Source organism: Tamandua tetradactyla, chromosome 18 (genome assembly GCF_023851605.1).
Source record: "Tamandua tetradactyla isolate mTamTet1 chromosome 18, mTamTet1.pri, whole genome shotgun sequence".
Classification (NCBI taxonomy): domain Eukaryota; kingdom Metazoa; phylum Chordata; class Mammalia; order Pilosa; family Myrmecophagidae; genus Tamandua; species Tamandua tetradactyla.
The window spans coordinates 34389829-34415077 of NC_135344.1; the positions used below are offsets into that span (position 1 = coordinate 34389829).

The 25249-nt window shown below is 52.0% G+C and overlaps 1 protein-coding gene across 5 annotated transcripts in view; it reads right to left on the reverse strand.

The window, feature by feature from the left end:
* The window catches only part of CTIF (cap binding complex dependent translation initiation factor), a 350579-nt gene that overhangs the window by 180742 nt on the left and 144588 nt on the right, over positions 1-25249 (reverse strand). For all 5 annotated transcript variants that reach the window (XM_077135514.1, XM_077135516.1, XM_077135512.1 and 2 more), the window contains 3 exons: positions 22085-22158; positions 20774-20878; positions 16871-16946 (listed from right to left, as the gene is read on the reverse strand). In XM_077135514.1, the coding sequence (XP_076991629.1) occupies positions 16871-16946; positions 20774-20878; positions 22085-22158 (255 nt within the window). The remainder of the gene's footprint in view (positions 1-16870; positions 16947-20773; positions 20879-22084; positions 22159-25249) is intronic.

The window sequence follows — 25249 nt, forward strand, 5'->3', positions numbered from 1 at the left end:
GGGCTCCTTGGATAAATGGTGGATTCCAGGGCTGGGTCAAAGAAAGTACAAGATGAGCCGGGAAACATTTGTGCCAAAAATGAAAGAAATGTTCAATGAATAATACAGACACTACAAAAATACAGAGAAGCCAGTTTAAAGGGGCATATACTGGTCAAATCTGGGACAATTTGAGCATCAAAAGAACCAAAACAAACTACAAATGGATTATAATTCATAGAATTAAATAAAAATCCACTAATCAAAAAACAAACAAACAAATAAACAGGGGAGAAGGAAAAGCTCTTCCTTACAGTAGAAAGCCAACTAATAAAAGTGAATGGTGGGGAGCCATGGTGGCTCAGCAGACAGGGCTCTCGCCTGCCATGCCAGAGACCCGGGTTTGAATCCCAGTGCTTGCCCATGCAAAAAAAAAAAAAAAAAAAAAAAGAAGTGGATGGAATTAGAAAAATCACCATTTGTCAATCAGTATGAGATAACTATTTCAGGCAAGAATCATCAATGAATGTTAAAACTAATAAGGAAAAGGTATTATCAGAAACAGCATGGTCACAAGATTTCAACAATCTCTGCAAGATGCCTATTAATCATAAAGGGAAAAGTCGTGGAGATGCCTGGAAACAAGGTTTTCGCCAAGTTCTTGATGTGATGTCACCACATTGATATCTTGTGCCTCCTGAAATGACGCATTGAGGACACAACAACTCTTTGGTGGTATTCCTTTCAAAAGTGTATACATTTAATCATGAGAAAACATCAAATTTAAGTTAAGGGACACCCTACAAAATAACCAGGATATACTCCTCAAAAATGCCAAAGCTATGAAAGAGAAACAAAGACTGAGGAGACCAAGTAGATGTGACACATAAAAGCTAAGTGGGATCCTATGTTGTATTCTAAACCAGCAAACAAAAACAAAATTATTTTTTCTTTAGTTAAAAAGGATAACAGTGGGACAAATGGCAAAATTTAAAGAAGGTCTGTAGATTATAGAATAGTATTCTATCAGTGTTCACTTCCTAATTTTGATAACTAAACTGAGATTATATAAGAGAATTCCTGTTTTTAGGAAATCACACTGAGGTATTTAGGGATAAAGTGGCACCATGTCTGCAATTTACTTCAAACCATTAAGAAAAAAATAAAGAAAATTATAAAACAAGCATGGTAAAATGTTGATACTTGCTTGGGTAAGCTGGGTGAAGGGTATACAAGAATTATTCGTATTATTTTTGCAATTTTTCTGTAAATTTAATTTTTTTTTTTTTTAATGATTTTTATCAGAAACGAACCCAGGTCTCTGGCATGGCAGGCGAGAATTCTGCCACTGAACCACAGTCACACTGTCCATGTCTAATTTTTTTAAGAAAAAAAAAAAGTAAGGTAGGATTCAGTAATGAAGTAATAATCTAATTACAAATTTAGTCTTAAAAACTGATTAACAATTCTATTGAGAGGCTAGGGGCACAAAAGAGCTAAATTTCATGTACCTTAACAGGAAATCAGCAGAAAATGTCTAAAATTGATCAATTTAAAAAGAGTGGCATAAGAACATTATTTAGAAAAATGGTGGCACAGCAGGAAAAAAATATATATATATAACGTGCTGCTTTGTGGAATGGAATAGGTAGGTTGAGGAAGATGGGGCAGGGAGCTGCTATTTTCTACTATGGGCCTGTTCTAATTTGCTAGCTGCTGGAATGCAACACACCAGCAATGGATTGGCTTTTAATAAAAGGGGATTTATTTAGCTAAAAATGTATAATTCTTCAGAGGAAAGGCAGCTAACTTTCTCCTGAGGTTCTTACATGGGAAGGCACAGGGTGATCTCTGCTGGCCTGCTCTCCAGGCCTCTGGGTTCCAACAACTTTCCCCGGGGTGATTTCTTTCCGCATCTCCAAAGGCCTGGGCTGAGCTGCGAGTGCTGAGATGAGGTATGCTGAGCTACCTGGGCTCTGCTATGTTAGCGCTCTCACTTAACCATTCGGTCAATTAAATCAAACATCATTCACTGCAGCAGCCACGCCTCCTAGCCGACTGTAGATGTAATCAGCAACAGATGAGCTTCACATGCAACTGGCTCATGTCCACAGCAATAGAACTAGGCACCTTCACCTGGCCAAGTTGACACCTGAACCTAACTACAAAGGGCCTTTTAATATTTTTGATCTTTGGGGTCGAATTCCTGCATGCAGTCTCTCCAGCCTACCTTTTCCTGCCCCTTCTCAGAATCCCACCTGACCAACGGTGATACCATATTATGACAACATGTTTGAGATAACTTCACTAGAGCCACAGAATGCACCGGTGCCAGTCTAGGTGGGTAGTGTGTTCATTTGCTTCAATGCACTCATTCCACAGTCAAGGACCCAAACCATGGGGAGTGGAATCTGCCCATGTGGACCCTCCCTCCCATTACAGCACAAGCTGTTTGGGGGTGGCACTTGAGTTTACATCCCGCGAACCTCCAAGACCCCACAGGAAGGGTAGCCCAACTCCAGGCCAGAGTGGTCCCCCAGCACAGAACTTGCGGGTCCCAGAGAAGCAGTTTCTGAGAGGACCATGGGGGCCCACGGGTCCTCAGAGCCAGCACCATGGCACTGCAGCTCCTGTCTTAGCAGAAGGCAAGAAAGCCAGTTAGTTACGTCTCCCTGGATCCCAGCCAAGCTGGCAGGCCTCTCAGGAACCAAAAGAAACACACTCCAAGAAACAAACAGTATAAAACTAAATTAAATTCCCCATCGGTAATGACAAAACTCCTTGAGGTTTATAAACTCTGGGAAGTGAGAAAAGTCCTGGTGACGGGGAGGCAGAGGAAGGGAACAAGTGCTGCATATGGCCAGCCATATGGGATGGAGGGGATGCAACACCCAGAGTTGTTCAAGGCACAACGTCCTCCTGAACCCTTGGGGGTGGAGATGCCAAACAGATAAACACGAGCACACATTTAATGCTTTAATCCTCAGACTCGGTCTTTCCTCCATTAAGTGACCCAAAAGTGGGTGAGGAGGGTGCAAAGCGGGACCAAGTGGGAGAGAAGAGTCCTTCATTCCTGTTTCAGGGGAAGGCAAGGCTCAGAGGCTGGAATGACCACTCACCTGACCTCCTCTGCTCCAAGGACTGGGGGACAAGTCAGATGGCTGAGCCTCAGCGAGAAAAGCCAGAACTGTTTTCTGGACATGACCCCGGCCATTAGTACTTTCACCGTCAGTTTAGCATATACAAAACAACATCGCCGTATTATTTATAGTCTCGTGGTATCAATTTTTGATTATTCCCTTTGCAGACAGAAGCTTGTGTTTGTTGTTTTATTTCTAGGTCAGCTTCCTTCTGCCACCAAGTATGCTTCTGGACCTGCATTCAGCCTGCTGATGACAGTTACTCCACACTCAGGGAGCAAACCCCCTCGGCAGAGGGTCAGCGGCCCCCATGAAGCAGTGTGGTGTAAAGGGAAGGTCTGTCACCATGCACCCAGGGCTTTAAATCCATCTGCGAATAAAGGCTGCTCCCTCACACATCTTCAACTCAGGAGGTGGCTCTGGGCCCCTGGAAATGGTGTCACTGCTAAGATTTCCTCCTCTCACTGGCAGGGAGGGAACAAGCCTCCTGGAACTCTAGTCCATAGTGGCCCTCCCAAGGCTGAGCCCCAGAGGCCAGGGGGGGCAGGGGTGGGCAGGGTGTGGCAGGAGCTGGAATCTGGGGCAGTGTTGCTCCTGACCACTCAGCTCTGCAAGACTGGATCCCTGGTAGTCAAATAGGGCACACGCTTGGTCCCCCATGCAATTGTGGTATATAAAGGCAGCTAATAGAAGGGAATAGGGGAAGGTGATGTCAGTTACTCAATGTCATCACAAACGACTGTGGTGCAAGCAGACCCTGGGAAAGGTCCTGAAGTACCTGCTGGCATGGGAACCACATGGAAGGTGGGCCACCCCCAAAGGTTTTGGTTCAGAGGGAGAGCGGTGGGGCCCTAGAATTTGCATTTCTAACAAGTTCCCAGGTGACAACTAAGGCTGCTGGTCTGGGTACCACATTTGAGAACTTCTGTTCTAAGGGTTGCAAAGTGAATAAGGAAAGTTTTCAACCCCCAGGATCTGGTGTGTGTGTGTGTGTGTGTGTGTGTGTGTGTGTGTGTGTGTGTGCGCGCTCGCGCAGTGGGGGCAGACACATGCGTATACCATCGTGCAGTCAACACTCCTGCAGGCTGGCATTATGTGCTGGAGGAGGCCAGGACCAATCAACAAACGGTAGGAGGGCATGGGGATGTGGGTTTTTTAGGGAGGGCTTCACAGAGGAGTTAGTTTTTGAGCAGTCTTTAAAAAACAGGTGTGTGGCAGGCAGGTGAGGGGGAGGACATTTAAGACAGGGGGCCAGTGCTGCAGGATCAAGAGCCCGTCAATTAGTCACCAAGGCTTGAGCCCAGCGGAGCTGGGGAGTGACAGGAGAGAAGCCTGGAAGGCCAGCAGCGGCTGGGGAAAAAGGACCCTGTATATCAGGCTATGAAGTCTGGGGCTTCCCCATAGGACCTGGCAATTGGTGAAGAATTTTGCAGCAGTAAGAAGTTTGGTAAAAGCTTTATCTCTCTGTATCTGTTTTCTTGTCTTTATAATGGGGAAGTGGGGTTGGCTGAAGCTCTAGGGCCCCTCCAACCCTGATGTGCTATGATTTGATGGGGGGGTGTAGCAGATGGGGGGTACCAATCTGCCAGTGGCCTCATGCTGCTGGCAGCTCCTGGCAAAGCACTGACACAGGACGGCCATGCACACGTGCTGGTCTATTTGCCCATGTGCTTCCTCCAGAACCCGGCGCCGAGGTGCCCGGAGGTGTCCCACACATTGCTAATCTCTCCTGGGCCCGCCCCCACCCGCACAGAGCCAAGCGGCCTGGGATTGTGCAGCAGCTCACAATGGAAGGAAGAGGGTGTAGGAGGGAGGTCCCCGGGCTGACCCTAGTATTGTTCTCGGGCCAGAAGAAAGCTTCCTCCCGCCTGGCCTCTGAGCTGCTAGAAAAACCCGAGTGTAGCCAGTGAGAGTCCGCGCGCGCGGGGGAGGGGGCGCCGGCGGCCCGGGGCAGGGGCCCATTCACAAACGCCTGCCGCGGAGCACGTAGCCCTGGCCGCCCCCGCCCCTCCACCGGCCAGCCGCTCCCGGCCAGAGGAGCCCGGGATGAACGAAAATAACCCAGCGTCTCCTCCCCCAAACCTGCCGCCGCCGCCAGGAAGGAGAACGCGACCAGAAATGGCACACCGGCTAATAAAGGAATAATGGATGCTTCACACCCTCAGCGACACCTTCCCCTTCCCCGGCCTCTGCTGCTCCTGCCACCGGCAGAGGACAAAGGAGGGAAAGGCGCGGGGCCGCTGTGTGAACTGGTCAAGGAGCGGCTCAACCCAAAGGCCCCAGGGCTGCGAAACCAGCTCCAGGACAGCATGGCGGCAGCCCGGGGGAGCCACTCCCCTTGGGCTGCCGAGCTGCTCCTGGCTGGAACCACCTGTGTCGTGGGGGGGTGGATGTGTGCAGGAGGGGGGACCTGCCTCTGAGCATCCACAGACAGGCCTGGGGGCCGGTGTGGGGCCTGCTCGCACCCTGTGGTCCCTGGGGCCTCTGCCGGCCTCCCCTTCCCCAGACCAAGCCAACCCCAGCAGCAGGGCTCAGCTGGTGGCTCTCTGACTCTGCCAGGCGTCCCTGGCCCAGCGAGGCCCTGAAGGAGACAGTCTTCAGTCTGACCTGATGTGGGCCTCCTCCGCCCCAAATGCTCCCTGCCTCACCACTGCTTCGATGCCCTCCCCAAACCTGCTGATCAAGCCCACTCGCCTGCAGCAAAGGATTCTGGGGGTGGTCTGGCCCGAAGCAGGCCTGAACGAGATGACCTCTCCTCTGTGGCAATTCCCGTTTTCAAGGGACTCCGGCCTGTCCCTGACAAAACTAACAAAGCATCCTTCTCTGGTCACCAAGGGGAGTTGTGACAATCCTAAGAATCCCCTCCAGGTCCCCAGGAGGCAGGCATAGGATTTGGTCAGGCCCTTGGCTCCCTGGAGTCGCCTTCCATCATGCATTTCCCTGCTCAGGATCATTCCATGAGTTCCTATTTGGCTGAGTCCAGAGGCCGCCACGGCCACCAACTGTTCTCTTTATGGAAACGTCTCATGAGGACTCCAGGATCCCCCACCCTCGGCAGCTGCCTTTTCTTTGGAACCACTGCTCATTCACCTGCCCAGTCCTTCATGCTGGACCTTCTCTTTCCTCTCTGCACAGCCACCTTGCTGGCCATTCACCAAGGCCTAGTTCAAGACCCACCTCTTCCAGGAAGAACAGACATAGGGGAAGGCAAGAAACAACTCAAGAACCTCAAAACTGGCCCAGAATCAAGTTCTCTGAGAAAGGAGACTTGAGAGGGCTGGAGTGGTCTGATTCCTTTAGGGCGGTTTCACAGAGGAGGTAAAATTTGAACGGGGCTGTGAAATGGGGAAGATTTGGACAAGAGAGAGGGAAGGACACACAGGCGAGAGGAACAGGGCGAGCAAAAGAAGGATCTAAACACAGTGACCCAGGCAGCCCGGGGTCAGGGCGCCTATCAGTCTGAGGACAGGGGACTCTTCCAGAGCTCAGTCTCAGAAGGAGCTGAGGAGCCCAGAGAATCTCCTCCCCTTCCATACCACCTTACTCCCTCCTCCAAACAAGAAATCACAGAAGGAACCTGTTTGGCGGTTCCCAAACTCATCTCTCACCTGTCAAGCTCCTCAGTTCTGTGAGGGTTCTTGTGTCCACTTGTAACTCTGCCTCTTAATGAAGCCACTTCATGGTGGTGGAACATTTTTTAGTTTACAAATAACTTTCATTCTATGCCCTGGTTTCTATTCTGACCCTCACAACAGCCTTGTGATGCAAGGAGAACAGTGTACAATTCCCATTTTACAGAAGAAACAGAAGCCCAAAGAGAGTTACTGCGGATCCACTATACTGTGTTCTGTGTGCACAACTGAAGGGCTCTGGGACGGCTAAAGTGAAAGAACTTCAGGATTTCTGCCACCTGCTTTTAACTCTCAGGGCTTTTTTTTTTCCTCTTTATATCCTAGATCAGTGTTTGGCAAATGCTCTCTGTAAAGGGTCAATAGTAAGTATTTTGGGCTCTGGGATAAAGGGTCCATGTCTCTACTCAACTCTGTTTTGGTGGTGAAAATGCAACCCCAGACGATGGGCAAATAAATGGGCATGGCTGTGCTCCGATAACTTTATTTGCAAAGATAGGCCAGAGGGCTGGACCAGGTGTGGACGGTGGTTTGCCAGCCCCTGCTTAGATCTTAGCCGTGATCCAGATAATAGGGGCTGTCACATAACGGAGGCAGGCTTTCCCGCACCCCTGGGAGTCAGCCCTGCCTGGCTCGGAAAGCACCTGCTCCCTCCAGCCCCAGCTGCCTGCATCCTTCCATGTGCCCCCTCGCACCCCCACCACCGAGGGCGCAGGCGAAGGCCCATGTAGGAACCAGGCCAGGCCCTGCCAGTCGCCTCTCCCCAAGGAAAGTTCCTGGTTGTCATCAATGAAAGTCAAGACTCTCTCCCTGCAAAATAATTTCTTCTAAAAAATTCACAAACAACAAACATAAAACTAGGCTCGTCTCGCTGAGCACGTTGCCCATTCCCAATGGGCCCTGCTACCTGGTGGCCTCAGACAGGAAACCACGGATTGAAGAACTTCTGGTCTCCTTTATTGTATCAGCACCTATTTTTGTCCAGAGGAAGCTCTTGGGGCTGGTGGTGGCCAGCGAGGCAGAGGCGGTCTCCTAGGCAGGCTCTCGGCACCGGTGGGCAGGAGCCTGGCGTGGGTTGTGGGAGGCCGCCGGGAACCTCTCCACTGAAAGAAAAACTTGAGTCTCTTCCCTTTCCCAGGTGTCAGCAGAGGTTTATCTCATCCTCCCCTTCCACATTTTGGTGCCTGCAGCAATAATTTTTTAAAAAGACACCCATTTTCTCATTCCTGCTTATTAAGGAAATGACATCCGCCCTAACTTGCTGTATGCAACTAAGGCAGCCTAGGGTTAGAAAAGCCACATCCAGAGGAGTCCTGGGGATCAGGAGGCCTGAGCTCTAATCTCAACCCCCCATGTATAAGCCATGTGATTTGGGGCAAACAGCTTCTCTTGGGTCTTTCACCTGTACAGTGACAGTAACCTCCTCCCACTGCACACTCGCAGAGCAGCCAGAACTAAACGAGACAGTGCAGGCAAAGGCACAGCTCCATGGGGGCTCAGTACTGTGCAGGGGCAGGCACGAAGGGGGCACGCCTGAGGGAGGCACGTGTGAGGGGGGCATACGCGACGGGGCACACGTGAGGTTGGCACACGCTCCAGGCGGGGCTGTGGGGTGAGCGCCTCTGGGCTGGGATGATGTCAGGGTTTCTTTCTTCATTCAACCAATATTGAATGAGCCCCTCATGTGCCCAGGTGGGACCTCCATTCTCGTGGGCGACCACAGCTCACAAAGTAACCTAGGAAAGCAGATGTGTGATGAGTGGTATGCAGAAAAAAAATGAAGCAAGGAGGGGGCCAGGCTGGGGTGTTCAGAAGGCTTTACTGAGAGGTGACCAAAGACGTCCTCACCTGTGAACAAGCTCAGTAAAACGTGCACGCTGCAGGGATGACGGGAGCACAAGGGACAGAAAGCACCCGTTAGCTCCCCAGCCTGGGAAGCCCTCAGCAGCCGCTCCCTTGTGTTGGTGGTGGTACGCTGACAGGTGAATTCCCATTAAGAGGGCACGAGGAGAACAGGGTGGCACAGCCACCGGAAAGGCACTGGCTCCTGCATTTCACCTGGTCCCATCACGGCAAAGACAGTGCCTGGTCCACAGCCCGGGGCTTGAAGCCCGGTGGATGGCAGGAGTGAATCCAGACCACACCTTCCCTGGGCCGCGAGGGGACAGGAAGCAGCACTGGAGGAAAAGGTGCAGGGTAGGGCGTGGTTTTCACATGACTTTGTTCCTTGGCACCTCAGGATATTTTAATAATCCGTATGCTTGTGGGTTGCATCTCCTGGAGTTTCCAGAAGACTTGGCAGCAGAGCTGACACTGCTCTAGGGAACAATAAAGTCACTCCTTCCCATCTGGAGAGCTGGGGACAGGGCTACAAGCAGCTCCACTTGCAGCTTCAATCAGCCAGCAACCCTGCTGCCGAACAGCCCGAGCGCCCCCTACTGGGGGGCCAGGTTCCTGCAGTTTTCTCCACTTAGTCCTCTAAGCGAGCGGGCACCAGGCGTGGGGAACCTGATCAGCATTCCCGGCAGGCACTTTCATTCCGAGAGCTCATCTGACGCTGAGATTCCCCAGAGGAATTCTCACCCTGCTAACATCTGGGTCAAGCAGGGGCATGAGGGGCTTATCCCCAAGTCACACTTTCACAGTCCCCTCCTTTAGCACTTCTCCTGAGTTCTCCTTTCCCTGCCCTTTGTGAACAGAGGGCCTTGGACACACTCTCACGAGGTCAGAGGTCCCTCTTCGCTTTCTTTGGGTTCTGTGGACCCCACAATAGTGTGCCTGGGGTACGATCCATGAGGTCAGAGATCCCCCTTGACTTGGTTCCTTGTTGTTGAGTGTGAGTGCCGTGCCATTTTTTTGCTACTAAACTGGATCTGTAACTAAAGGGGCAGACCTGACCAGGGCAGAGAGGATTAAATATTGCAAGCATAGAATTTGGATTCAAACTTTCCTAACAGAAAGGCAAAGAGGAAAGACATATGTTGGGCTGTGTAGTTCCTATTATCAGGTAAGAGACAACAGACATAACGTTTGTCTGAAAAAGAATTCAAGGAAAAATGATCAAAACATGTTCTTAATGTAAAGCCTTGTATAAGACACTGGGTGTCTTTCAACAGGGTTAGATGCAAAAGTGGTCAGGGCGTTGCGTGGAGTAAAGAGCCAGAATTTCTGCAGGGCACAGAGGCCCTGTGGCCTGGGGCTGATCCATGCACCTGGGTAAACTGAGGAAATCTGGAGCTGCCACGGGAGAGACTGTCCTTCTAATGTTAGTTGTCTGAGGAAGCCGCGGGGCACAGGCCTCATGGATGCAGAGGGTCCAGGGCTCACAGGCGCCAGGGGATGTCACTCCTAAGTCACCACACCTCGGGCGGAAGAGGCCCCGGGATGGTGACTGGGTGGGCAGGCTTGAGAGGGTGTGCCGGGGAGAGGCCAGAAGCCTAAAATCACTGGACCATCCGATGACCTCCCTGACCTCACGTCGAACATGACTGAATTTCATTGGCTTTGCTTAGGGAGCTCCAGCTTTCCTTCTTGGCACGGCCCATCGGCCACCCGTCCTTCCCAGAGCAGAAGTCAACATCTGTAAGTCCCTGAACCCCACGTCCTCCAGCGTCTCCTCTGCTGGTGCTGGTGAAGCCGTCCGGGCTGGGGGAATGTCACCCCCTCACTCAGGGGGAAAGCAGTACTTCCGTATCTGCACAGATGACAGAGCCTTCCTCTGGGAGTAGCCACGTGTTTGCAGGAGACTCAGAAAAAGATTCTGGAGGAACAGCAGCCCTTTGCCAGCAGGCAACGTTTTTGACCAAGCAGATTCCCCATGCCTCTTGTGGCAGCCTTGTACAGAACCTCATCCTCTCTCTCACTTTTGGGAGGAAGGGCTTATGTGGGGACTAATCTGCATGCTGAACACCAATAAAGAGGTGTGGTCGGCAAGTATGCATATTTGGCTGCTGCAAACGATGTCACACATGCAGCTGCCAAGGCCTAAGAGAGGAGCCTCCAGAGATGCGCTGGTGCCCTCTAGTGGGCGCAGATGGTGATGCAGCTGTCTGTCCTGGCACAGCCTCAGGGGCCCCGGTTGGACCAGGATTATAACTCATGGAGTGGAAATGTTCAAACTAACGCCAAGACAGCAGGCCGAACAACCCCCCTTTGCCCATATGCAGCTCACAAAAGATGCCAACATGCAGGCAGGACCCTGGCCCCATGGATCCCATTTACCTGGAGGCACCTCTAAGCCCAACTGTGCAGGTATCAGCTTCTGCCCTTCCAAATACCATGCCATAGCCTGTCATATCACAACACAGGAGAAGATGGAAAACTCCTGTTGTTTTGTTCTTTTAAAAGACATTTTCCAGAAAATCCCCCCAACAAGAGCATATTCAGGTTCGTGTGGAAGTTTTGCAGGTAGAGGGATGTTAAGACAGATCAAAGTCCTGCCTCTCTTTGATCCGCAGCCAGCCACAGCGGTGAATCTTGAAGGGATATCCTTCGACAATAATTCATTCAGGAATGCCTGGTGCTGATGAATAAGAAATGGTCCCAAGCCCCAAGAAGCCCCCAGTCCAGGAAGGGAGTCAGACAGTTAACTAGACAGGTGCTGTGTGGGGGCCTTTATGTGGGGGTGGGAAAGGGGGCTGGGGGCGCAGAGGATGGACGACTGGACTCTGCCCTGTGCATCTGAGGGGGCGCCACCGAAGCGTCCTGAGCCAGGATGGAGTCTTATCAAGCAGAAGAAGGGTGAGCTGGCAGGGGTAACTGCCTGCTAGAAAGAATAGACCAGGGGTAAAGGGGTCCCGCTGGAGCCCAGGCCAGGCGGGCAAGCCCAGGAGAGAGGCCTGACAGGTGGGCTGGCTCAAGTCACCAAGGCTCCTGTCCGCTGAGTTTGCAAAGGGAAGGAAGGGAGCATCCTAGCATGCTCTGGAGGTGATGGGGAGGATGCACAGGGGGAGGTGAGGCCAGAGATGGGGGCCTGGTCCCCTATGGGGTGGGGTGTTGCTAGGGAGACAGAGCTGGCAGCAGTGTGAGTGCTTCGCTGGCTCCCATGGAAGGGTGGGGGCTCTCAGGATAGGGCTGGGTCTTCAGGTGGGTGCACAGAGTCCCTGAGGGGTGTTTGGAGACTTTCGCTGGTCACAGTGGCTGCCCTCCCACCCCCCACCCCCACCCCCACTACCGGCATTTGGTGATGGAGGTCAGGGACTCCAAATCTCCTACATGCATTGGACAGTTCCATACAATTAAGAATTTTTCCACCCCAAATGCCAATAGCTAGCCTAACTGACCAGCCAGCACCATCTGTGAGGGGCTCTGAAGAACCTTAGGAAGACTCAGAAATATCATCCCATTGTGGGATGGGGACCTCAAATTCTACCACCAGCGATCCATTCTTTGGGACCGAGATGCTTGTCAGCCTTGTTTTAATGGTACCCACATGGATGCAAACACCCCAAGGAGCAGTTAGGCCACGAGCATGATCAGATATAACTTTAGGTTTTCCACTCTTGTTGATCATCAGAACTTCCTGCGATGCCTTAAATAAGACAGACTCCAGGGTCTCAGCTCAGAGACTCAGCTCTGGTGGACGTGGCAGCCACCTCTTAGATTGCCCCAATAATACGTGTCTCCTGGTAAATGCACGTTTATATAGACCCTTCTCAAATAGTACCAGGGTTGGTCTGTGTGAGAAACATAGAGCATACAGCAGAAGCAATGGTGTGGCACTTCTGGTCATAGGTTATAAAAGATTCCAGCTTCCATCCTGGGTGTTCTCTCACTCATGTGGAGTCTCTATCCCTCGCACTTGGACCACTCCCTCCGGGGGAAGCCAGCTGCCCTACATGAGGACACTCAACAGCCTATAGAGATGTCCACATAGGGGAGGGACAGAGGCCTCCTGCCATCAGCCATGCAAGTGGGCCTTCAGGGAAGGGGCTGCCCCGGCCCCACTTAGGCCCTCAGGTGACTGCAGCTCTGGACAACAGCTTGACTTCATGAGGGACCCTGAGCCGGAGTCATCCTGAGCTAAATATCAGAACTATCAGAAAATGTGTGCAATTATAGTGCTTATTATTTCAGCTGCTAGGTTTTGAAGCAATTTGTTACCCAGCAATGGATAACTAACACAGTGGGTCAAGCTGTAGATCTACAAAGCTCCCAGGGCAGGTCTGCTGTGCAGCCAAGGTCCAGGTAGGTACGAGTTAGTTTTCTGAGGGCAAGGCAACTTCAAGTGTGAGTAGTAAATGTGTATGTGTGTGTGTGGGGTGTGTGTGTGAGGAGTTGGGGGGCAATATCAGCACCCTTCCACTGTGCGGATCCAGACGGGAAATGGAGATGAGGGGGAAGACCTCCATGCCTACAGCCCCTAAGAGCTTAGCATCACACGTACGGGCCCTGGCGAGAATGAGTGCTGTTCACTGGCGCTTGAAGGGAGTGAGAGAAACAGAGAATATAAAATCCGAGAGGGATGACTTTCAAAAGCTGATAGTAACAGAACCTTTTCCTCAAATGAAACCATTCATGAAAGACTAGTTTACAGACACCAGCTGAGCAGTACTGGGGGAGCCCCTAGAGCTGCTGCTTCCGTCTTCTCACTCACATGTGCGGCAGGACCCCTGAGGACCTCACAGGCAGTCTGCAAACCTCTGATCTAGCCCAACCGCATCACTTTACCGACAGTAAACGGAGGCCCACAGAGGGGACGTCACAGAGCGCCCCTGGGGCGGACACCAGAATGGGGTTCTCCTGACCTCGGGTCCAATCTTTCTCCACTGCCTGGGATGACGCTTAGGAAAAGGGAAAGCGCAGGAGCTTGTAACCAGGTGGAGCAGATCTCAGCGTGCCTGCCCAGGCAGACTGCCATCCCCAGAAAGGTCAGGGTGCAGAGGGCCAGGAATTGGTCCTTCTGCCCACCTCCTAACAAAGGGAAATCCCAGAGCCTTGCAGCTTGAGTCCTGGGGAAGAGTCACAGCAAACAACTACACAGCTCCCCCCACAAGCCAGGCATGCATTCACATACATAAACTTCCCAATGCCCCTTTGAAGTGGATGCCATTATTATCCTCATTTTGTGCAGGAGGAAATTGAGGCAGAGTGAGGTTAAGTAATCAGCCCAAGACTCCTTGACTGGCAGGGCTGGAATTCCATCCAAGCCTCTGGGTCCCGATGACAAGCCCTTACTTACTTCTGCCCTCTGCTGCCTCCAGTCAGCCAGCTGCCCAGCGCTCCTTTCCCTTCTAAGCAGCAGCAAAAGTCCCTCTACTCTGCTCGCTGAGAAGCCAGGAGCCAGTCACCAAATGCAAACAGTGGTCAGATGCATGGCTTTTCCAGCCCCGGTGCCCAAGCTCCTGGCTCTAAGGCCACCAAGGGGCCGACACCTCACCTGGGGCTGTGGATATTTGGTTCCTCACTTAGATCAGTGTCTTTCAAATGTATTTTTTTCTATCAATAATGAAAGTTGTAGGCATTTAGGAATAGTGATAAAGTGTTAATTTCTGAGAAATCGACCCCTTTATCTTCTATACCAAGGCTGGCTTTCCATTTGCTGTGATGCTTTCACCTCGACGCAGCCCACGCAGTTGCTGCATGAGCTGTGACTGTGCCTCTGACTTCCACGCCATGGCCTCGGCCTTATTAATTATTTTTTCTCTCAAATGTATAGAAAGGTTGAAGGAACAGCATCAAGCACCCCCATACCTTCCTCACCCAGATTCCCCAATGTTAACATGGCACCGCATGTGCTCCTCTCTCCCACGATGGATCAAGCCCCACGATCATTCACTTTTCTCTCAACTATTTGGGAACAAATTGTCGACCCGATGCCCACATCTCTTACATGTTCCAGTGGGTATTTCCCAAAACAAATGACATTTGCCTGCAGCCCTCCACACCAGCAAACTGACATCGAGGCAACACCTACAAATCTCATTCAAATTCTCCAGACGCCCCATGGAGGTCTCTATTTCCTCTCGGGTCCAGGACCTCAGCAAGGCACACACGCTGCATTAAGTTGTCTGTCTCTTCAGTCCCTCCAATCTATGAGTTCCTCAGACTTTCCCTGCCTCTTGTGTCCTAAACAGTTTCAGAAGACTGCCCTTATATTTATTTCCTCATGACCAGACTCAGGTGATGCTTTCTTGGCAGGAAAACCCCAGAAATGTGCAGCCCATCAGGGAGCATGTGATGCCACTCAACCAACCACTAATGATGTTAACTTGGTCACCTGGTCAACCTGGTTAAGCCTGCCAGGTTTCTCCACCACAAAGTCACCACTTTCCCCTTTGTAATGAGGTGAGCCCTGCAAGTGCCCCCATTCATGGCCAATCTGCAACACAAGGAGAGAAGTCTAAATAGAGCCCAGGGCCTCCAGAGCTAAGGAGGCCGAGTGCAAAGTGCAGGGAGCCCAAAGCTACTAGAATTTGCAAGGCAGAGTACCAAAGAGAGAGCAAAATACAAAACTCCACAAACCTTTGAGTCTTTGCTTGAGTACTGAATTGTGCACATGCATGAGGAAACCTACACAATTGGGAAACAGTTATCCAAAAGGAATAGATGGAATAATCCTTGGAGATCACACAGGGCTGAAAACAGTCTGTGTTCCTGTCAGCCAGAGTGCAAAGATCTCCACATACACAGCACATTGGGTCAAAACCTCAGAAGGGTATTGACTCAGCAGTGGGGCAAAATCTGCCCTAGACTAAAAGTGTCCAACCCCCAAAAAGCTTGAAGACAAGATCTGAAAGGATCAGACTGTTTCTGAGTAATGTAACTGGATTCCAGAACAAAGCCTAAAATATTTAAAGGCATGCCAAAATAATAAAATAATAATAGTAATAATAAAATCCAGCACCCAGCAAAGAAAAATTCATAATTTATGGCACCTAAAAATTACCAGACATGCAAAGAAGCAGGAAAATATGACCCATAATGAGGAGAAAAATCAGTCAAGTGAATCAGATCCAGAAATGACACAGATGATAGAATTAATCAACTAATGCCTTGTTAACTGGTAGCATTAAAACAGCTATTATAAATATACTCCATATATTTAAGAATATAGGAGAAAGCATGAGCATGGAGAGGAAAGAAATGGAAGATACAGAGAGAGAAAAGAAGACTTAAAAAAGTGAGCAGGTTTTTGGTGAGTCATGGGAAAATATAAAGCAGCATTGCAATGCACAGAATTGGAATCCTGGGGGTGGGGAGGAGGCAAAAATATTTGAAGAAACAATGGCTGAAAAATTTCCAAACTTGATGAAAACCACATCTGAATAAATTTCAATATCAAAATCAAGAATCTCAATAAACCCTAAGCCAAAGAAAGATGAGGACATCATAGCCCAGGGCCCATCATAACGAACAGCTGAGGTCTTAGCTGTGCACTCGATGGTGTCTGGCTAACAGGCCTATGATATGAACACAGGACAATCGAGGCACCAAGGGAACAGGTGGAGAAGATAGGAAGTAGGTAAAATGACAGGAGACACTGGTGAAGAGGGAAGAGAAGGGGGTTGGGGGAAGTGTAGGGGCAGGTTGCCAGCTATGGCCACTCAGCTACTTTAGGCGGGTTTGCTGCACTCAGCTGCCCAGCCCCACCCCTGGAAGCTGCTGGATTCCTACTAGGGCTCCCCAAAGTCCTGCACTACAAGCCTCCAGAGACCTGGCTTCACTGTCTTTGGGCGTGAATCCTCTCTGTCCTGATTCCAGGAGAGAAGCCCAATCAGTGACAAAATCAGGAAGCACAGCAGGCACCTAGAGGCTGACTGGACAAATCCACTTCTCAAAAGCCTAAAAATGACCATATCTGAAACTCCAGAAGCCCCTTCAGTCCCACCTGAACACACTGCAGGATGCCTCTACTGCAGAGGCTTCAGGTCAAGGGGAAAAACCTTGACCTCAGCCTAGGTGCTCATGCGAGGTGCCTACCACCAGCGCTCCCTGCCCAGCTGAGAGTGGGCTGCCCCCACCCCCTCTGTCAGAGTGTGACACCCTGGACCATGGTGGGAGCCTATTATGGCCGTCCAGCTGCTGACACCCCTAATTGGAGCAAGGCGACAGCAGAAGTGTCTGTACCCAGCCGGGATCAGGATGCCAAAGAGGATCCGGGAAGACTGCCCGGGCACCTACCTGCCAGGCTGGGAGGACTTTCTCGATGTCATTCAGGTTGATCCCTTCCCCATCTTCCAGCTTCCCTTTTCCACACCTGAACCAGAGAAGACAGGAAGAGATTGAAAGAATGACTCATTCATACATTCAGCCCGGCCTGGCACGCGGAAAGAGGAGGGACTGAGGGCATCTGGCCCTGCCCTCCCTCAGGCCTGCAGAACCAGCCTGTTGCACCTGGAGGAAACAGCACTGGAGAGTGGACCCTCCTCCCCTAGACCTGACAACACAGGCCTTTTGAAAAGACAAGGACTTAGTGCAGGCAGGAGTGCTTGGGCCCACCTAGGGGGTGGGGTAGATGGTGGTTACTAAAGCAATATCCAACGAGTAGGGAGGTGAGCAAGGCACTGGGGCTCCCTATGACCCTTCCTGATGAAGCAGCTAAGATACTCACTAATAAATACCCCAAGGACTGTCCCAACCCTTACAAAAGCCTGTCCATCCTGACCTATTACACCAAGGGGAAAATTAGTGGACAGAGAGACGAAGCAAATTCTTTAGGTCATAAGGCAGGCAGGGGCTGGCAGAAAGCCCAGTGGGCTTTCTCCTTTCTTGACTTGACTTTGGGCCCCCCAGGTTACTGCATGCTTTGTCAAAGGGACCTGTGTGGGCCCACCCTCAGGCTAGGCACACCCCGATTCACAGGCCAAAGGTTCACTGCTTTTTCATATTGAAGGGCGCAGACCAGACTTCTGGAGTTGGAATCCCTACTCCGTCCCTTACTAACTGGGTGACCCTGGGCAAGTTGCTTAACCTCTCTGTTCCTCAGTTTCCTAATTTGTAAAATATGTATAATAATAGTACCTAACACCAAAAGGTGGCAAAAGCTAGTTAACTGATCACAGTGCTTAGAGCTGTGTCAGGCACACAGTAAAGTACCACCTAAAGGTTAGTTAGCTGCTCTTACTATCATGCTACAGCTCCTACTTCTCCCACTACTATTAGTGGCTTTGCTAGGGCCAAGGCAGGGTGGTGACAGGATCTGGAGCCAAAGTTCTGGGTTCAAATCCCAGCCTAAGGCAAATTACTCAATTCCCAGGTGTCCTAGTTTCCTCATCTGTCAGAGTGAAGGTCATAACAGTTCCTGACCCGCTGGTACTGGAGAGCTTAAGACAAGGTAACACAAGGGAAGCACTTAGAACAAAGACTGGCACACAGCCAGGCACAAGGATTATCATCATTATTGACCGAGGTATGGTGAGGGCCATTCAAAGCCTTGGTGGTCACGTTTGCCACTGCAGACTTAATGCAGCTCCCACATTTCAGGGCAATTAGATTCATTCGATCAAATATTTACCAAGTGATTCCTACATTTTTGGCTGATATTCCTAGCTCCCCTGAAGTCACCGAAACGAAATGAGATGAAGTCCAGTGGCTCAGAGCTCTTGGCAGAACACGCCTTAAGCTCATGTGAAGGGCGGTTGGCCTGGGCGCCGTTAGAGGGCAGCACAAGACGGGCATCGGGAACTCCCTACAGAATCCAGAGGCAGAGAAGCTGTCCGACTGCACAAACTGGCAGGGGCTCTGGTGCAAGAGCTGTTGTTGGGTCGACAGGTGCAGACACTTTGGGAAAGCTTGACTTCAACACATTCCCCATGGCATGCCCTCAGCTGCTAAGGCAGCACCACGACTTTGATGCTCTGGGGCTTGGTTTCCCCATCTCTGGGCTCTCAGGAAGGCACAGGGGAGATTGGCACTGCCCAGGAAAAAGCCATCTGTCTCCCAAGGCCTTTCCCAGAGGCTCAGTCCCGACAAGAGAGGAGTTGAGGACATGACCTAAGCCCTCATTCAATTGTTTATGTCTTCATTCAACACGCACTTCCGTGCTAGGCTCCCAGCCAGTGCTGGACACAGATGTAAATGAAGCAGGGAACTGGACCTGGCGCCGTCCGCTGGGGGAAATGGCGAGCAACCCAGCCCCTATGCTGCAGGGTGGGCAGTACCGCGCTGGGGACCAGCAGAGGGCGCTACAGGAACCCAGGAGGAGCATCTGAAACCGCCTCGCGCTTATCTGCAGGAGATGCCCCAGGTGAGCCACGAGGCGGCCAAGCACAGAGAAGTTGGAGGAGTGTCCGTCCAGGCAGAGGGACAGTCACAGGCCCAGGCCTGGAACAAACTGTGCTGCAGGAGGGAACGTGGGAGTTCGCTGTGGCTGGAGTGGGGTGTGGGGAGGCCTGAGGAAGTAGGTAAAAGGCCAAGACAGAGGCGGAGAGGGGAGAGCTGGGGGCAGCTCAGGTTCAGGCAGGCGGAACTGGGGTGGGAAGCCAGTGAGGAAGGCACACCAGGCCTGGGCGGGGAGGACAGGTCTTGGACTCTCAAGGTGATGTGCTGGTTTGAACAGTCAACGAGGAATGTCTGGAAGCATCCAATCATCTAATAAATGTGCTTGGTAGAGAGAGGCTAGCCTATGAAAAGACCGTGTTTTGTACATGCCAGGGCAGTGGGCAGAGAGGGGATAGGGGAACTCCGAAATGGCTGGCGGCCCCTCCCCACGCCATGTGTGGGCAGAGTGCCCCTCAGAGGCGGTGTCCGCACACTGAGCCCAGACCACGGGCAAGCCCGGCACCACCCAGGCATGGCCTTTCCACCTTGCTGCAGCAGCCCCTGGGGTCCAGCGGGGAGCAGTGTGCAGGGGAGGGCTCCTGCGTCCCTAGGCCCACCCTGGCTTGGGGCTCAGAACTCCCTGGAGGGCTGCAGCTTTGAGGGCAGAGGGTTGCCACAGACCAGCTGAGTCACTGCTGCCAACAGGGTTTCCAAGGCAACAGTCTTCTCCGATTCCTGTCCCTCCATGGAAACATGAGCTGCGGGAAGCCTTGGCAATTGAGTGGTCCTCTGCCTCTGCAGGGTGCTGCAGGAGCAGCTGGGCGCCTTGTGGTTTCCTCGGCCAGGGCAGGGCCGAGTTGGTGCAGTTCCCGGCATGGCCACCAGGTGGCCACAGTGCACGCTGCACCCAGGCTCTCCAGGGACCCAGGATTTGGCCAGAGCCAGGTGTCTACAGGAGACCCAGACGACCCTCAGCAACAGGGCAGGCTTGGTAAGCCCCTTGGCACAGGGGGATCGTTTCTCCCTTGAATAGTAATTTATCACTGTGGGAAAGTATTTTTGTTAATGAAGCTGTTGTTGGGTCGACACTTTGGGAAAGCTTGACTTCAACACATTCCCCATGGCATGCCCTCAGCTGGTGCTGGCAGCACCACGACTTTGATCCTCTGGGACTTGGTTTCCCCATCTCTGGGCTCTCAGGAAGGCACAGGGGAGATTGGCACTGCCCAGGAAAAAGCCATCTGTCTCCCAAGGCCTTTCCCAGAGGCTCACTCCCGACAAGCACTCTCTTCTCTAATGTCCAGCGGTGGAAAATGAAACACTGGACTAGCGATTTTCAGAGTGGTCCCTGACCCAGCAACATCAGCATCATCAGGGAATGCATGAGAAATGCAGATTCTCAGGCGTCTCCCAAGACTCGGGATGGGCCCCGTGGTCTGAGCTCAGGCTTCTCCCAAGACTCGGGATGGGCCCTGTGGTCTGAGCTTTGACCAGCCTCCAGGTGGTTCTGAAGCACACTCAAGTTTGAAAACCCAGAAAGGGGTTGGGTGGGGTTGGGGGGGGTGTGTGTTGAGGGGGTGGGAAGGACAGCTGGCAGCAGGCTGGAGGGGTTGAGTTGTGAAGGGAAGAGGGATTCTAGAGGGAGGCTTGAGAGCCTGCAGTTGTGGGGCCAAGAGGGACAACCTCCCAGGACATCAGCCATCCCTGTGCATCTGGGGCAATGGCGAAGTCTGCCTGCCAAGGAAAAGGTCACTCATGTGCTCTGGTGCAGCCATGCCCATCTCCCACTCCACCCTCTGCCAGTGTCCCCCAGCCATCCCTTACCCTTCTCGGTCGATGTGTGGCAGGGGCTGCTTGGGCATGTGTCGGAGCTTCCGGTGGAACTGGGTGAAGTCCAGCTTTTCTGGCTGCAGATCCCAGGTGGCACCACTAGAGGGAGAGGGTGAGAAATGCAAGGAGATGCGCCCATTACTGATGCGACCAGGCATCCCAGGCTGGACCCAGGCAGGCAAGCATCCTCAGGAGGCAGGCAAGAGCAGAGGACCCAAGAATCAGCTCTGTGCCCATACAGTGGGGTAGGAGGCTCCGTGAGCTGCCTCATCTCTCCTCAAGCTGGCCACATGACAATGCATGCTTATAAAATAAGGGATGGGGGTGGGGGGACATGGGGATCTGGTGCTTACACAGTGGCGCCCCCGAAAACACTTCAGTTTGTTTTCACATTCACAGTGAGAGAGAAAGGGGCCAAAAAACGTGACCAGAGATCAAAATGGTGACAAGGCATCTTTGAGGTAGATGACACACATCAGTGGGGAAGCAAGAAGTCAACTCCCACAGGTTCCAGTTCCAGGTGACCAGGTGCTTCCACGCTGGTCCAGCCTGATCTTGGGCCAGGGGCACGCCTGGAGCATGCCCAGAGCCAGGCAGCAATAGGGCTAGGGCAGAGTTGAACTAGGGCCACTGCCACCCACAGCCCAAGGCCATCACTCCCCAGAGCAGTGTAGGCACCATGGCAGCAACCTATAGGCAAACCCCTCAGGGCACCTTACCCATGTAAGGAGCCTTGGCCAACACCTGTCCTTCCAACCAGGACCATTAGGAACTTTCTAGAATCTGAGCCACACTCAAAATTGAATTTTCCTCCAGACCTCTCTGCATCCTGCCTCCCCACTGTGACCCTCAGGTGGGCAGGGTAGGGGACTGCAGCCACGAGTATCTGGCCTCAACTCTGACACAGGTGACCGACACCAGGCCAGGCCCGATCCCTGCTATGTGCCATTCCCCTTTGCTCTTCCATGTCCCCATGCCTCCCCTCTGCTTTCTCTCCCTTTGGTTGGACTTCCCTTTCCCCTCATCCCTCTCTTCTCTCTGTCTCTTCTTCCCTACTCTTTGATCTCTTTCCCTTTTGATGCCTCTCCCTCATTTTTCTCCCTTTGACCTCCCTGTTTCTTCCCTCTGACCTCCTCCTTCTTCAGCCTCATATCTTCCTGCTTCATCTCCTTGCTGTTTCTTCCACTTCTTGACCAATCAATACCCCCAAAGATCCCACATGGGACAGGGGGCAGCAGTATGAGGACAGATATGTAGGAATTCCAGCCAGCACCACACATGACAGAGAAACGAGGAAGAACTTACCTGAAGGAATCAAAGGTGTTGGCAGCCCAAATTTCTGTGCCCAGCATGTCCAGAGAATTGTCTTTGCTGCCATTCTGGAAGATATTGGGGGCGGGGGAGAGAAGTGAAAGAGGTTGCATTATTTGCTCAGCCAGGACACTGAGAACAAGAGGGCCCAGTTCCAAAAAGGGCTGCAGGGGCTCCCTTCCCCCCACACCTGGTCATCCTGGGCAGCCTGGAGGCTGGAGGGTGACACTGGGTCAATGCATGTACCCACTAAGACTCAGGAGGACTCTGCAGAGGCCTCCGTATACCCCCATGCCTGGACATGTGCCCTCATTTCCATGGTGTTTTACAGAAGTGTGCAGTCAGGTACAGAAATGGCCCAGGCTTCGGCTGCTCCCAGCCCATGGCTTTCTCTTACAGTACCCACACCATCAGGGGCTCTGTATGACCTGCTGACAAGCCACCACCATCACCAGCTTGATGGCGGTGGCTTCTTCCCAGGCAGAGACTCTGCAGAGCCAGGCATATTGGAGAGTATGGGTAAAGGGGCTGACTTCATTTGGAGTTAAGCCCACTCCCTGGAGTCATGCAGAGTTGAGAAGCCCCCAGTGACCAGTGACTGAATTTCTCACCAATTTCTAGTCTTCATCTCCTAATGCTTCCTACATGATCACCTCCTTCCCCCTCACAGACAGAAAACTCTTCACTTGATCCAGCTTCTCTGATCTGGCTTCTCTGCCCTTTGGCTGATGGTTTCCCTGACAAGTTCTCCAACCCACTGCCTTCCCTCCTGAGGCCGCCATCCCTCCTTATTCCTTCAGTGTGCTTTCCATCATCACATCATTAAAAGCAGGTATTTTCATACACACGAAAACCAAGCACGTGCATGTCTTATGACCTCGGAATTCACTCCAAGGTATAAACACAACAGAAACACGCACACATGCCCCCACAAAAGACACAGACCCAAAGATACGCACAGCAGTACTATTCGTGATGGTTCCAAACTGGAAAACACCCCAATGGCCTATCAACAGGTGACCAGATAAATCAGCTGTGGAATATTCACATATTAGAATGCTACACGGCAGCAAGAATAAATAAATTCAAATAACATACACCACCACCAATGAATTTCACAAACACAATGTGGGGCAAAAGAATCCAGACGCAAAATAGTGCCAACTGTGTGATACAATTTATATGAAGATCAAGAACAGGCAAGCTAACTACTCTATGGGGACAGAAATCTGGCAGACACTGGGAGGGGGCCATGCGCCTGTGGGGTCTGGTAATGTTCTTTCTGTGAACTTCGGCTGGCTACACAGGAGTGATCAGTTTGTGGAAACCCAAGGAGCTGCACCTTTTCCTCCCAGTGTGTTGTGCAGCCTCGGCCTTCACACTCAGGACCCTTCTGCCGGGTCTGATTCCATTGGCATCTGCTCTGACCAATCTGTCCTTGGACCCATCATCTCTCAGACCCACCTGCTCATATGTTGGATGGTCTTCTTTTGAGCACCTACCAGTGCCTAGGCTGGGTAGATTTTGAGGACATAAAAGTGAAGAAATCAGAGACCCCATCCAAATAATGATAAGGGATGGCATGCACACAATAAATAATTACACACAGTGATTTGGGCTCTGATTCACGGTGCTGCAGTAGGACCAATGTATGGACAATTCTTGAGGAGGTCAGGGAAGGACTCAGAGGAAGGACCCTGAGTAGGGAATTAAAGGCTTTATGGGGTTGGGCGGGCAGAGGGAACAGTGTGTGGAACAGCATCACAGGGTCAGGAAGGCAGAGGGAATGGTGTAGAATGGCATCACAGGGTCAGTGGGCAGAGGGAACAGTGTGCGGAACAGCACCACAGGGTTGGGCGGGTAGAGGGAATGGTGTGGAATGGCATCACAGGGTCAGTGGGCAGAGGGAACAGTGTGTGGAATGGCATCACAGGGTCAGCGGGCAGAGGGAATGGTGTGTGGAACAGCATCACAGGGTTGGGTGGGCAGAGGGAATGGTGTGGAATGGCATCACAGGGTCAGTGGGCAGAGGGAATGGTGTGTGGAATGGCATCACAGGGTCAGTGGGCAGAGGGAACGGTGTGTGGAACAGCATCACAACAGGACACACAGGGCATTCTGGATAATATGAAGGTCTTCTGCTGCACAGGGAACATGGCGGCTGTACGTGTGTGTTCAGGGACCCAAGGGCTGGTGAGCTGGTGGTCTCCAACGTCGTCCACTTCAGTCTTTGTCAGGGCCTACTGGGGGACACAAGTGCTCCCCAGTGATCAAACTCACCTACAAACTCCTTTGGTGAGGACAGACCACCATGACCCTCCCTCCTGCCATCTGTGGACAACTTTCCTGTGGCCTTCTCATGTTCTCACAGCTACAAACCAAGTTTCTGAGGGCCTGGGTCTCCCAGGCCATGCAATAGAGTACCCAGGGAAGACAAGCACCCACCCAGGCTGGCTCAGGCTGGCCTCTCACCTCACCAACTTCCATGTCCCCTGCTGTCCCCATTAGGGCTCATCTGGCCAGCTGTCCCACTGCAGGACATGACTAACATCCCCCCAGCACCTGCTGAGACAAGCACAGATGGACAATGCTAAGCCTCCTGGGAGAAAATGTGTGTGTGTGTGTGTTTGAATCCAGCATTTACCACAGGCCTCTTACATACAAGGCGCTGAGAACCAGGCTAGAAATGAACCAGAACTTCAGGCTCCATGACCCCTCCTCTGCCTCCTCCAGTGTCCAGCAGCACCCAGCACCTTGACAAAGAAGCCACATGGTTTGGGGGTTTTGCTTTGGTTTTCTTAGTTCTCTTCATTTACTTCAAGATGGGGTAATTGAAGAGAATTCCTCAACTGCCTCCTGCTTCGCACTCCCTGACTCTCCGACCCTGTGGTGGAAACTGACCTACTCTCCCACAAGCGGGCCATGTGATGGTGGGCTCCTGCTTTTAATCCACTTGAAGGAAAGAGAACACAAATCAGCTGGTACATGTGCAGTGGTCCAGTCTCCCAGCAGGAGGTGCTCAAATGCTAGAACCTGCAGAGACACGAGGTGGCCAGGAGCTAACAGGACAGAGCAGGCAAGCACACGGTCAGGGCTAAGGGAACAAAAGGGGCTGTCATGGGAGAGAACCACTGTGGCTGTGTGACTCTGGGCAGGTCA